Below are 15,175 nucleotides of genomic sequence, written 5' to 3' on the forward strand. Positions count from 1 at the left end.
GTACTGGTCTGACACACATAAAAAGCTACAAAATTCTTATTTATTTATTTTTTTTGCCTAGAATTGAGATCACAATTATCACTCATGATCTAATATGTGCAGTTGAGGTGAGCAATACGTCAAAAATATATCATGACAGTTTCAAGAATTTTTCACAATAGACAATATGTGCTACAGGAGCTTTTAAACATCTCAGTGTCACTGCTGGACTGAGAATAGTCTAGCAACCAAAAATATCCAGCCAACAACATCCTGTGACCACCACTGAAGGACTAGAGGATGAACAACACAAACTATGAAGCAAGAGATTAGCTGCTGCCCCTGACTTTACATGTATTAGGAGGACCACTAAGCTAAGTAAACAGACAAGTTGGCCAGTTAGGTTGTACAAAAATCAGTATTGTTTCATTTAGCTATCTGTACTCTTTAATGCATTCTGCACTGTATTTAACAGCATTTCCTATACTTTAGTCAATATTGTATTCTATAGTCCATTCTATACTGTATCCTATTGTGTATTCTATAGTCCATTCTATACTGTAAACTATTGTGCACTTTAAAGTGCATTCTATACTGGATTCTGTAGTGCACTCTACACTGTATTGTAAAACGCTTTATATAGTGTAGTTTACAATGAATTCTATAGTACATAATATACTGCAGTCCATAGTGCATTTTATAGTGCTGTATTCTGTAATGTATTCTGTATTATATTCTGGAATCTATAATGCATTCTACACTAGTATACTATTGTGTATGCTATACTTAATTCTTCAGCAGAGCACTGCCTGGATCAGTACTGTACGGTTACATAAAACTCTCACTCGCTCTCCGCTACATACTGCATCATACACTCGTGGTTAATGTTACCACCTGAGCCTCCTTCTCCTCCTCAGATATGAGAGCAGATGTGTACATACACTAACACCTTGCTTTCAAGAGGCAGGGCTTAAGCCAAGTGGAAGCAATGTAAATGCACAGACAGTCTATTTATATACACACAGAAGGTGGCTGGCTTCCTCACACACAAAAACACACATCAGCGTACATACACACACACACGCATGCGTTTTCACAATGTATTCAAATGTTTTCATAAATGAACACACTCACCCACCAATGGCCACAAACACACACATACACTAAACCACCCTCTCCCAGTCAACTCCTAGATTACAGGCAGGTGCTCACTGTAGGTATTTCCTCAGCTCGTCCTTACCTGGCACCGATGATGTCCTTCTTGGCCAGATCAATGCCTGCAATGACCTTGACACGAAGGATACGGGATTCATTCTGCAAAAACACAACAAAGACAAAACACCATCAATAAAATCACACAACAATGAGTGTGAGTATGAGTGTGGCAACACACACACACACACACACACACACAACCACAACAGAGTTAGTTACATGAATGCAATCAAAACTTCTCCAAATTTAGCTGATCAGCCAAAATATGTTGCTGATGTATCTAATAAATAATGGAAGTTTATACCCCACCAATTAGAAGCACAGGGGAAAAACAGTGGATCACAATGCATCACAATTCTCTGTTGGAGAATTCTGCATCTGTTCACTGAATGGCAATCAAAACTGTACACACAGTGAACAGCAGAAGTACCCGAGTCAAATGACGCTTTGATTTCCTTTACAAACAACACTTCTATACATTTTATGCACAATTAAGTAATTAACACACATACACACACACAAAGAAACAGAACATGACTGGTCCTCTTGTGTGTACTCAAAGTGCTGATTGGCTCACAGAACTAAGTTACAGTTACAGTAACAGACAGAACCTTGTTGTTTTCTAGCTAAAGAGTCCAAACACATACAACTACCTGATAACTCCTTAATGTTAAACACACACACAAATACAAGAAAGCAAGGGAGAATATGTGGATATTCAAGTTTACATGTGCGTTTGTTTGTATTTCCCATGCTATGTGAAGCGACCTTGGGTTTGTGAAAGGCACTATATAAATGTAACTAATTATTGTTATTATAATAATTGCAGAAAAATGTCATCTCAATTTATTTGCTGAGCTATCGCTTTAATATTACACCACCTCAGTGGAAGAAAAGATGAAGAAAGAAAGGGGTTGTTTTTACAGCCTGCAGCACGACAGCATGCTGACCAGCCATCAGGCCTTATAGCACCATGCTGCTTTCTGACTTTCTCTGCTTTCTGCTGATGCTGAGCCATTTCCTCACTGCTCTTTCACACCAGCCTCCAACTGAACCCTCTCACAGAAACCAGAGACATTTCGCACAGGACGCTCCACTAAACTGAACAGTCCTCCACACCCCCTCAGCGGAACCTGAGAGAGAAACCTTCAGATGAAACGAAAATTCTCTCACTTGTCTATATTACATAATTATTTAGCAATATTTTTATGTGATTTGTAAATTCAACACTGAATATACATTCTGCATTATATAAAATATCCAATAATACTCCATCCATCTATCCATCCATTTTCTAAGCCACTTCTCCGTCAGAGTCGCGGGGGGGGGTGCTGGAGCCTATCCCAGCGGTCATCGGAGAGAAGGCAAGATACACCCTGGACAGGTCGCCAGTCCATTGCAGGGCAGACTGACACAGACAGTTACTCACACACTCACACCTAGGGGCAATTTAGCATGTCCAATTGACCTGACTGCATGTCTTTGGACTGTGGGAGGAAACCGGAGAACCCGGAGGTAAACGGAGGGAGAACAGGCAAACTCCACACAGAGAGGACCCCGGTCACCCGGCCGGGGAATCAAACCCAGGCCCTCCTCGCTGTGAGGCGATAGCGCTACCCACCGCGCCACCGTGCCGCCCTCCAATAATACTCATTTTATTATAAACGATTTAACATATTTACGGGCAGCACGGTAGCGTGGATTTAACATATTATACAGTCCAATACTCCACATTCTTAGCAAAAAGGGTTCTATTTAGTACTGGAAAAGGCTACTTAACTCATAACAGTGAACGTATACAACTGGTTTTCTGTCAGAGAAGAAAAACTGCAGAAAATTTCTGACTTCAGACTTCAGACACCAAAATGGATGCATTTTTTATTGTCAAGCTGACAATTTAACAAACTGTTAATCTTCCTGCCAATTCACTTAATACATCATTTTTACTCTCCACACTGAAGCAACAACATCGCTGCCTAATTAAAGCAATAAGCCATAATCAGTTTATGATTGCACCCCTGCTCAGAGCCCCTCTGCACCACTGAGAGCTTCATTTCAATCCTGCACCGCTCATTCGAGCACACTACAGAAAAAAAAAGCACTTCTCCCCAATCTGCTTCTCTTCTCTCGTCCTCTTTCCCTCTATTCCTCTATCCATCTCTCCCTTGCCCTTCCCTGCCTCCGTCTCTCTCTCCATCTTTCCTTTATAGCCGTCTCTCAGTCACTCTCTCATTCGTCTCTACTTCTCCCCTTTCTCTTTCTCTCTCCATCTCTCTATCTCCCCTCTTTCTCTCTCTGCTCTCTTCCATATTTCTCTCCCTCTCTCATTTCTAGCTGTCTCTCAGTCTTTCCCTCATTTGTCTCTCTATTTCTGTCCCTCCGTCTTCCTCTCGGTCTCTCTTCTCTCACCTTTTCTGTCTCTGCATCTGTCTTTCTCTCCCCCTCCCTTTCCTAGCTGTCTCTCACTGTCTTGATTGCTCCTTCTCTGCCCCTTTAATCTCCATCTCCTCATCTCTCTCCTCTCTGTCTCTCATCTCACTTCCTCCCTAGCTCTCTCCTCCATGTCTCAGCCTCCTTCTCTATCTCTCCACCTCTGTCACTCACTCTTGTCTCTGCTTCCTTCCCTCATTCTCCCCCTCTTTTCCCCTCCTCCCTCTCCTGTCTCTCTCCAGCTCTTTCCCCTATGTCTTGGTCTCCTTCTCTATCTCTCCACCTCTGTCATTCACTTCTCCCCCCTCCCTCCCATCCCATCTCTCACTCCTCTTATCTCTCTCCCTCTCCCTCTCTCTCCAGCTCTCTTCTCCACATCTTCGTCTCCTTCTCCCTCTCTCCATCTGTGTCACTCACTCTCTTCTGCTTTCTCTTCCTCATCCCCTCAACCCCCCTCTCTCGGTCTCACTCTCTCCTCTTATATCTCTCTCCCTCTCTTCCTCCAGCTGCCAGGTGGTTATTTTTGTCACAGAGTGAATGTGTTATCAGTGCTCCAGCTGATATCGTGTGGGAGTGAATGAATATGGCTGTTGTGAATAAGCAGGTCTGTATCTGGCCTCAGGGCTGCAACACGCTGTCCTCCTGAGGGAGATTAGCCTACCTGTCATAAATGGACAAAGCTACTCAGGCCAGACTGGAGCTCCTGCGGATTCACACAATGTCCGCATGGCTACAGAACCAAAGCAAATACAGACAAGACACAAATCCATATTAACAGATATACAGAGAGTAGACTGGCTGCTCTGCTCTGCTTTAGTACAGGTAAGACCTGATCATTTCAGCAAGTTAACATGATTTTCATACAGGTCAGCAGCTATTTACATATTTCCCATGAACATTTGCTACCTTCTGAAGGAGGGATTATGTAAAACTCTACAGAGTCTGAGGCAGTGGTGTGATGTAGGCATGCAGTTTGCATGTTGCTCCAGGCACAGAACTACACAAACTGTATATCTAAATCAATCTTTGCATGCTTGCCTCAAAACTAGCAGCGTGGCATGGTTTTAAAACTAGGAGGACATGGGCCATCATTCAGCACTAACACAGCAGCTCATTCTCACAGTGGACTCTGCTGCCTTGCCCTTTTCATACACTCACTGAGGCTAAAGTTCCATTTGTCAACAGCACCTCTGCTGTCTTTTTTTAACCTGTGGTCATCCATGACTTCCCACAACTATTATTTATGCAAGTTCCTCCATTACAAATGATGCACACAACAGCTGTTTGAGTGCTATATGAGTGAGAGTTACAGGCCTGGTGCATAGTACTAGCATCAAGCACATCAACCTACAGATAAACAGCACATAACCAGCTGACCCCCTTCACAACCACCCTGTTCAAAAAACACAATCAACAGCATTCAAGAAATGACACTAAATATATTAAATCTAAGCAAAATGTCAGGTCTATTTATATCACACACACACACACACACACACACACACACACACACAATGTATGAAAACTGTTATTGACATTGACAGACCATTGACATTTACTTTGCTATGCTTTAAGCATTAGCACAGCTATAGCTGCTTTTCTTGCATTTCCGGCAGGAAACCTTTCCTCAAAAGTAGAACAATTTCTTGTAAAATGTCTTTCAACGTTGGACTTTTTACAAGGCTGAAGTCGCTTCTCATTTGCCAGCCATGGTACCTGAGGCCTCATGAAGTAACTGTTGCACCACTTAAGGTAGAATGGGAGAATTCAAGCAAGAAACTGGCAAACGAGAAAACGGACTTTTTTGATGCAGATTAAATGTATCAGGAAACCAGCTGAGTGATAAGTGCAAATAAATCCATTAACATCCAAATTCTCAATGTCTCTTTACAATTTTGTTAGCTACTAGCTACGAGAGACTCATATGCATTGCTATAGTGACCAGCATTCTCCTTGTCAATCAATAACATCTGCTTTGCAGCCCATTTCCCACACAAACAACATTCATTGTACCACCTCTTCTCAATCTCTGAACCCCATTGCACAACCCACAGGTATTTACAGCCCTATCATCCTCGTGAAACACCACCTGCAGGAGCCTGAAGTTATTACCACCTTAAAACACATAAAACGTGCCAGATTTTTTGCCCAGGGAACTTATCAAAACAACATAGTTAAGTGTCCAGTAGAAAAATAGTTACAGGGTTACAAGAGTGTTACACAAAGAGTTACACAAAAAAACCCACTGCACCAAACATCACAAGATTGTGTGATTTCGGACCCTGTATGGCATCCTGTTTTGACACAGCTGAAGAACAGCCTCTAATGATCTGACTAGAGATTCATCAATCATGATTTTTTCAATGCCAATTTCATTTTCTTTACAGGCAAATAAATAAATAACTTTTTTTTTTACTTTTATTAAAGAGAAATGTCTTGAGCTTTTCTTGCTCTTATTTGAGATTATATTCTATGGAACATTGAAAAAGTGAAAATCTACGATAGCTTCAGTCTTGATTCAGACATTGTAGCCCTCTGTGATACCAGTAATGCAAAAGCCAACATCACAATAACAACTACCGATATACTGAGCAACAAACACACACACACACACACACACACACACACACACACACACACACACACACAAACAGTAAAGCAGAACACTTTACACAGATGTACCCACTAAAAGTTTGTCCTTCTTACCATGAATCTAGCACATAATACCACCCACTTAAAGAAAGTTGCTAAATCCGCAAACTGGAGTGAGAAAAAAAAAAAAGAAGAGAAGAAAAACAAATTCCCTGAACAGCTCCAAGTGCCCACGCCGTAAGAGTTCCCAGCTAAGCCGTATCGGCCTCCATCCTCTCCGCTAATTACAGCCTCCTCCCTCCTCCTCTCCAATCCATCCATCCGCTAATAAGCTTAAGTGAGGTGGTGGCTGCCGTCCACTTCACCTCCACTGGAGCACAATGGCAGAAGGCCAATGAGAAAAACGCAGCTCTACCACTGCCCCCCACCTCCCCTCAAACTAAACAGAGTTTATTAGGTTAGCAAGTCTGACCAGAGTGCTCCAAATTGAGAGACAGAGATTAAGAGAAATACAGTGAGAGGTGTCAGCCATATTACTTAAAGGGCTCATATTCTACATTTTTCTTAAGTCAATGCATTTTTACATGACCCTTTTCCATCCTTTATCCCTTAAAAGATGGATGGATTGATGGATGGAGACACAGATCTTTATTGATAGGCTGTTTTTGTTACTGTGCCTTTAAACACACATCGCTGTTTCGCTGACTTACATTAAAAGTAAAGTAGATTTCTTCCTTCTCCTGTAAAGTTACTATTTTGGAGATAGGTTTTTTCGACAGCAGCCATATGTAAATTAGTTCCTTTTTGATTGGCTGCTGTGTATTGTGTCACATGTAAAAAGCTGCCCAGGCTGATGTACACCGTGTAACTTGGGGCTAAACCTCTGTAGGCAGAATAGGTGGATATGAAAATGTGTTGGTTTTTATGACCAAACCAGGCTGTTTTTACAGCTTAAGTTCCATATATGGCCTTGTATGGACAAACATATGATGTACACTACATCAATCTTTGTTTAATTAAGCAAAAACCTTTTTTCTTACAAGCCTCGAGACTAATGTATAACCAACAACCTGTAAAATAAGTTATCAAGCTTTAAGACAGCCACATCTGTTTTTAGCCATGCAATTTGTTTGTCCATTTCTATACATAACAATGCATCATACAGAGTCAGACACCACATAAACAAGCCTTTTTAAGATTACTTGACATGGCTTGAGGCAAGTGTCTAATGATTTAGGTATGCAGTTTGTACAATGCTAATAGGTGAGTATTGCTTGTTAGCTACATTAGCCTTGTCGCACCAGTGCAGAACTAAAGAAGCAAACTTTAGACACCAAACATGTCTTCGCTGACCTTATTTAGTGTCGAAAACAGATTTCTTTTGGCAAATAATTCCTGTGAATTTCTTTAATGTAGACTGCGTGTGACTCTTGGCTCTAAATGGGCTCTTTGATAACCCTGTGGCTGCCATGCTGAATCACGCTGAGTGTGAAAGTGAAAACGCCTGAGCCGGAAAACTGAACAAAAGACTGGACAGACTCTACTGGGTCAGTGAGCGAAGTGTTGAGTCCACATTCTTTTCCTGAATGGTACCAATATACCACATAACTGGGAGGGGGTGTCAATATTCATGTATGTGTATGTGTGTGTGTGTGTGTGTGTATGTATGTATGTGTGTGTGTGTATATATATATATATATATATATATATATATATATATATATATATATATATATAGTGTGTGTGTGTGTGTGTGTGTGTATGTGTATGTATGTATCTCCATTTTATCAGCTCCACTTACTATATAGGCGCACTTTGTAGTTTTACAATTACAGACTGTAGTTTGTCTGTTTCTCTGCATCCTTTGTTAGCCCCTTTTACCCTGTTCTTCAGTGGTCAGGACCCCCATGGAACCTCACAGAGCAGGTACTATTTGGGTGGTGGATCATTCTCAGCACTGCAGTAACACTGATGTGGTGTGTTAGTGTGCACTGCACTGGTTTGAGTGGATCAGACACAGTGTAGAACTATATAGTGCACCTATACATTAAGTGGAGATGATAAAATGGACAATGAGCGTGGAAACAAGGAGGTGGTCATGATGTTATGCCTGATCAGTGTACATACATCGTGCTGTTGTCGGAAGAAAACCTCATATCTCCATTTTTGACATTTTTCAGTTTTTGTCCTGTTGTCCTTTACATTGTGTTCAAAATTCATTATGAACTGACAAAAAGAAACAAAATTACTTGGAAAAATGTCTGGTTCCATTGACTTACATTAAAAGAATTCTCCGATCTAATTCATCTCAAATGTGTTCTCTTGGGTTGAGGTAAAGACTCTGTGCAGGCCAGTCAAGTTCATCCACACCAAACTTGCTCATCCATGTTTTTATAGACCTTGCTTTGTGCACTGGTGCGCAGTTGGAAGAGGAAGGGGCCGTCCCCAAACTGTTCCCACAAAGTTAGGAGCATGAAATTGTCCAAAATCTCTTGGTCTGCTGAAGCATTAAGAGTTCTTTCACTGGAACAAAGGGGCCGAGCCCAACTCCTGAGAAACAACCCCACACCATAATCCCCCCTCCACCAAAATTTACACTTGGCACAATGCAGTCAGCCAAGTACCGTTGTCCTGGCAACCACCAGTCATCCATCAGATTGCCAAATGGAGAAGCGTGATTAGTCACCCCAGAGAACATGTCTCCACTGCTCTAGAATCCAGTGAAGGCACTTTACACCACTGTATTCGATGCTTTGCATTGTGCTAGGTGATGTAAGGCTTGGGTGCAGCTGCTCAGCCATGGAGCTGGAGACCCATTCCATGAAGCTCTCAACGCTGTTCTTGAGCTAATCTGAAGGCCACATGAAGTTTGGAGGTATGTAGGGATTGACTCTGCAGAATGAGATATACACACACACACACTCACACACACTCACACACACTCACACACACTCACACACACTCACACACACTCACACACACCAGGAGGAAAGAAGGAAAAAAAATTCAAAACAACTGACAAAAAAAAGCTAACAATACACAATACATTGTCTAATGGGCTCTTGTCCAATCAGCTACCTGTTATTATGCAGTTACTGATGATACAGCACTGGTAATACCCATGATATACTCTGAAAAGAGTACAATGATGGTCATGATATAATTTATGTGCAACAGAGAAATGACACGTGCATGTAACCAGTCATTTCCCCTTAAACTCAGGCTCACCAAAAGCACAATACAGCACTTAAAATATCCCAACCACAATAATAGAGTCACTCTTATCTAATCTTAACTCACATAACCTTTTAAAAACTATAAAACATTACAGCTACAGCGAAGCATGCATGCCCTGCGAAACTTTGATGAATGAGGCCATTTCACACACTCACGTCAGAGTGAAGTAAAGCATTACTCAGCCTTTGACCAATGATTGATAAGCAGAGGCAGGTTCTCGAACAAATGTGACAAAAACAGTGTGTGTGTGTGTATATATATATATATATATATATATATATATATATATGTGTATATATATATATATATATATATATATATATATATATATATATATATATATATATATATATATGTGTATATATATATATATATATATATATATATATATATATATATATATATATATATATATATATAAAAAGAAGAAAATATTCCCCTTACCCTAGTCAATCAGCCAAGACATGGGTGGTTTAAGAAGAAAAAGTGTGACGCTTACTAGTTGCACAATAGGTGGTAAAATATGTGGCAATCTTCCATCACATAAGCACATACATGATGGAAAAACACACACAATCATGCACATACAATCATGTATGCGTGTATTTTCAGCTATTTTCTTGTTTTATTTATAAGCATTTCATTTTATTTCAATCGCACTGTGAAGCAATTTGTGAAGTCAAAACAGTATATATTTATTTCATATGATCCATAGAAACATAACAGTATTGTCCACATACTGTCCACATCGCCCATTTCACTCAGACCAGGTGTGACTGAAATCCTGAAGCTGCTAAAAGTCTTGTTTCTAATTTCAGTTATAAATGTGTCTGTTGAAGTGAGCACATTATTTCACACTAATTATCCAAAGTGCTTAACGCATTAAAAAGTCCAAACATGCTTTACACTGTTCCTGCTGGCTGCTCAGCGCTGTGCTAGTTTGGCTACTGAGCGAGGGTGAATGATGACTGGAGGAAAAGAGCAAGGAGGGGGATGGGACAGGACAGAATCTGGACAACTGGACACTCCACAGGCACCAGCTACTGGCAGATGAAACCAATATTACAGAATTCAAAAGAAATTTTAGGAAAGTAGCTCTTTATATTTTAATTAGGCATAAGAATCTTTAGATTTTTAAGAAATTTTGGGTTTGTTTAGTACAGATGTGACCAATTTGAAGTCACTATTATTGGTAAAAATATTACTGGTAAAAATTCACATTTGTAACATTTTTTACAATCAGTTATAGGAGCTGATTAGATTTTATCGGTATATCAGAATAGGTAACATTGTATTTTTTCAATGGAATATTTTTTATGGGAAATTTCAAAAGGGAAACAAAAGGCAAAAGGTCAAGAGCTCAGGCTCTAAGAGAACTACAAAAGATCCAGTCAAACTCACTTCTAGCCAATCAGGAGTCCACTCCAGTCTACAGTTGGTCACTGACCACACTTACACAGTGTAGCTGATGGACATCAACCACAACCGGGACTCTTAAAAACCATAATGCATTTTATTCAAAATTAAAAAAATTTTGATCATGTCATTTTTATTAACTTCAATACAAAATCAGGTCTGAATGAGCAGCTTGGCTTAAACCAAAAGTCAATGACATCAGAATCATCTCTGCACATAAAAGATTTATTGACATCAGAGGGATATCTAGATTTGTCCGATATTTTAAACTTATTTTTGAAAATTATATTTATTATTTTCAGGAAGAGCAGAATGTTTATGCAATGCTGGGCATTGGACACTGGCATTGGCCCTGTACTCCCCAACTCCCTGTACTTCACTGAACATTATTCTAACCTATGGGCCAGCGCTTACACAAAAAGGAAAGACGCCTAGTGTTTAGTTCAAGCAAATAGGCAATTTTAAAAACCCAACGTCCTGTGAAAATTTAAAGAGGTTTAACAATTATCTGCAGCTAATGTAGACTTGTTTTATATGAAAAAAAAGTCTTTATTTTAAATTATTTTTGAATAGATCGAGTATACATTGCCCACTTCGTTGTTGTAGTTTTGGCATATTTTGATTAATCAATAGCCAGTTGAGGCCAAAAATGTAAGAAATTAAAGAAAAGCACAGTGGCCCCACAATTTTTACTGAATCTTTTTAATATTGCCCTTTTAGGGGTCAGGTTTGACACCCTGATATAGTTTAAATATACTTACAATGTTTTAAAAGTGGTAATACACACATCAATTCGCCACAGATATTATACTAAAAACTGGACCTCTTCTAATTATTTATGTATACATTTTCAACTACAATTTACAGAAATATATGAAACCATCACCAGCACTACTACTGTTTATTCTTCAGGTTATGTAAACTTATACTGTTCTTTGCAGGGATTCTGCAAATTTCATGTCTAGATTTTATTACTATTATTGTCTAGATTATATCACTACAGGGCCAGTATTTTATTTCAAGCACTGTATGTAAACTTTATTAAGTGTGTCAAAAGTGCCATCCCCTACCCAGTCCATCCAGCCCAAATATGTAAAATAAGCTGCAAAAACAGCCCAAACTATTTTTTTTTTTTTTTTTTACATATTGTCACTGTCCAAAGTATCTCCAAAATGGCAAAAACAAACATTCTTACCTTTATATGTAAGATAATGTAAAGAGGTTTTATTCCAAGTGATTTTAGAGCGTTTTTATTGGTCCATTCATCATTAAATTTTCACACAGCATAAAGGACCGCTGGTACGTTTAAATGATGTTCAAAAATAAAAACTGACCAAAAAGGCTGATGTATACACCTACATAGCCTATCGAACTTTAGCCATAGCCATTCATATTGAAGTTATGCTGTTTGAATGATGAACAATGCAGAACTACCTATTAGAACAGAGCTCATACATCATATCACTCTTAAAGCGATTATATATATATATATATATATATATATATATATATATATATATATTTATATATATATATATATAATTATTTATTTATTTATTTATTTATTTATTTATTTATTAATTAATTAATTATCAACAAATGGATGACCACTGTTGGTAAGTGGGAAAAATTTATACAAGAAATGTATACGAAAACACAAGAAAAACACAGGATATGGGACCTTTAAACCGGTATTTGTCCTGTCACGAACCGAGAGGCGACTCCAAATTGTACGTTTGTCTGACTCAAGTGCAATGCCAACTCAGAACATCCAAAACAAGACTCCTCCCTGAGAGCCACATCCTCAGAGCTGCTGCATCACCAGGATGCCGCCATGCTGTTCTGCTAATACGATTCTGCTTCTAATTTTGAATGTAGCAAAGCATTCAGAGAAAACCTTTAGGTAGGATTTATCCCTTCAGACTACCTGCAGCATATGAACATTTATCAATAAGTAACAGTGTCAAAGTCTGGTATCGACATCCTGAATCAACGAGTGTGAAAAGGTAACTGCTGCCTTTTTATTCGGCGCTGATTACACCGCACTGATAGGATGTAATATAACACGCTGTGAAGTGGAATGACTGAGGTTAGCTTTGTGACAGAACATTAAGCCCAAGCAGTCAGTTCTAAGGCCTGACAGACGCTGCGCGAGTTAACTGGGTTTAACAAGAATGACTCATAAATAATGTAATAATGTACGTGCATACTAAAGTTAAAGGCCGTGAGGCCTGACTGACAATAAGAGGACATCACAGGTATTACAGGATGCCAGGAACTCCAAGCCAGTGACAGAAGGCCAGTGCTCCCTGCCTGTCAAAAGTTTGAGGAAACCTGGCATTTCAAAAATGGTCATGACACAAGTTGTGTTTTTACTCAGTTTGCAATAATCTGACTTATTAAAAAGGGCCAATAGCCAACATTTCTCTTGGATTTTATTTTTCAGGCCCAAGGGCCAGTTTTATCATTAAATGTCTGTTGATTTACCAAAAAAAACTGTTTTGTACAGTTCTATTCATCTTTCAGAATTAAAACAGGCAATGGTGCCTTTAAGACTAAAATATGTAAATGATCTCTGCTCTTACTGGCTGTCCTGTACTGTGTCTCATTCAAAAACAGTTTGGGCTGAAATGCTTCTTATAACTTTAATGTAAATGAATTTGAATTAACAACCATTTGTCACTGTGTTTGCACACATTGAAATTAGACCTCTGCATTTAACCCTTCCGTGCAGTGAAACACCCACATACATGCACACTAGTGAACACACTAGGGGGCAGTGAGCACACTTGCCCAGAGCAGTGGGCAGCCCTATCCACGGCGCCCGGGGAGCAATTGGGGGTTAGATGACTTGCTCAAGGGCACTTCAGTCAGAGATTGTGAGCTAAGGGGATCGAACCGGCAACCTTCCGGTCACAGGGCTGGTTCCCTAACCTCCAGCCCACGATTGCAGTGGATCTAAGGCCCAATGCCATTTCAAACCTTGCCTCTACCACTTATGCCCTAGCCATCTATTCATGTCTAAGGGTAGGGTGTCCCAAATTTTGCTGAGAACGAGGGGTACGGCAAATTCTTAAGGTCATATGGGCCTCCAAACTGAGGTTTATATATAAAATTAAGTGAAAAATTTTAAATTCTGTTTTTCATGATAATGGCTGTTTAAGTAAAAATCTGATTAGATTATAGATGAGCAAGGGTATTCATACACTCTTAACAGTGTGGGATGCTGGTATCTGAATACTGAAATCAGTTTTCAGGTATGCATTTCATTTCATTACAATGCAGCAGAGAAAATATAGAAGCCACCAAGTCACTAAAACAGCTTTTATGTTATAACAGGACAGTAAAATGTTAAAATATTGCTAATTTAAGTATGTATATTATACTTTGCTATTCTGAAACACAAGCACATTGTTAAGGATGTGACTAAGCATGGCTTTAGCGCTAAGTAGGCTAACCATAGCTGATGTAAGGTCCAGAAACAGTGGAAACATTTCTCTCACAAATAACATGTTCGCACACCGTCCACTGAGGAGAGAAGACCTTGCGTAAGACGATGACTCCTCATCAGCACCCAGTGTTGTAGCAGTTAGTTGTAGTTTTAGCTCACAGCAGCATTCATTACTCATCGAGCACAACAAAAACTATTTCCTCAGCTTTTCTGAACAATAAATATGTTTTATAATGCATTTCTCTGCTTGCTTTTGTACTTCTGATTGTTTTAATATCTTAACACCAGAGCTAGCACCTGAAAGAGTGAGCATCAAAGTACTTTCTTTCCCAGGTCATTAAGTCTGATGTCAGCGCTCAAACCTTTCATGTGTTTAAACCACATCTGGGGCAAAATAAGTTCAATCTGTACTTTTAGCAGTAGTTTGGGATAGAAATCTGTCAAATTATTATTTAGACAATACTTGATCTTCAAGCAGGAATACCCTCTTATGAACACAGAGCCGAGTTCTGATGATAAATACTCTTAAAGGATCAGCACAGGGCTGCCTTATGCTTTAATGTCTGCTGGTATTTTCTATTTAACTGAAAAGCAACAGAGAAAAGCCAGGAGTTCCCAAACTTTTGACAGGCAGTGAGCATTATGTGTGTGCTAGCTTCCAAGAGATGAAGGTACACCACTGTTCGTATTTATCGTTTTTGCCGTACACAGCCCAGACTGCACTACAGCCTTAACGCAAGCCCTTCTGATGAATTATTAATGGAGAACATGTGACAGCATGTAGCAATATAGCAAGATCACATTCCACACTGTCATAGCAGGGAGAGAGAGACTGAGGAGAAGCAGAAGGAGCGT

The 15,175-nt window shown here is 39.5% G+C and overlaps 1 protein-coding gene across 4 annotated transcripts in view; it reads right to left on the reverse strand.

The window, feature by feature from the left end:
• nedd4l (NEDD4 like E3 ubiquitin protein ligase) overlaps window positions 1-15,175 on the reverse strand; it is a 132,465-nt gene that overhangs the window by 103,045 nt on the left and 14,245 nt on the right. For all 4 annotated transcript variants that reach the window (XM_037545991.1, XM_037545989.1, XM_037545988.1 and 1 more), the window contains exon 2: window positions 1,220-1,293. In XM_037545991.1, the coding sequence (XP_037401888.1) occupies window positions 1,220-1,293 (74 nt within the window). The remainder of the gene's footprint in view (window positions 1-1,219; window positions 1,294-15,175) is intronic.

This window comes from Pygocentrus nattereri, chromosome 16 (assembly GCF_015220715.1).
Source record: "Pygocentrus nattereri isolate fPygNat1 chromosome 16, fPygNat1.pri, whole genome shotgun sequence".
NCBI lineage: Eukaryota > Metazoa > Chordata > Actinopteri > Characiformes > Serrasalmidae > Pygocentrus > Pygocentrus nattereri.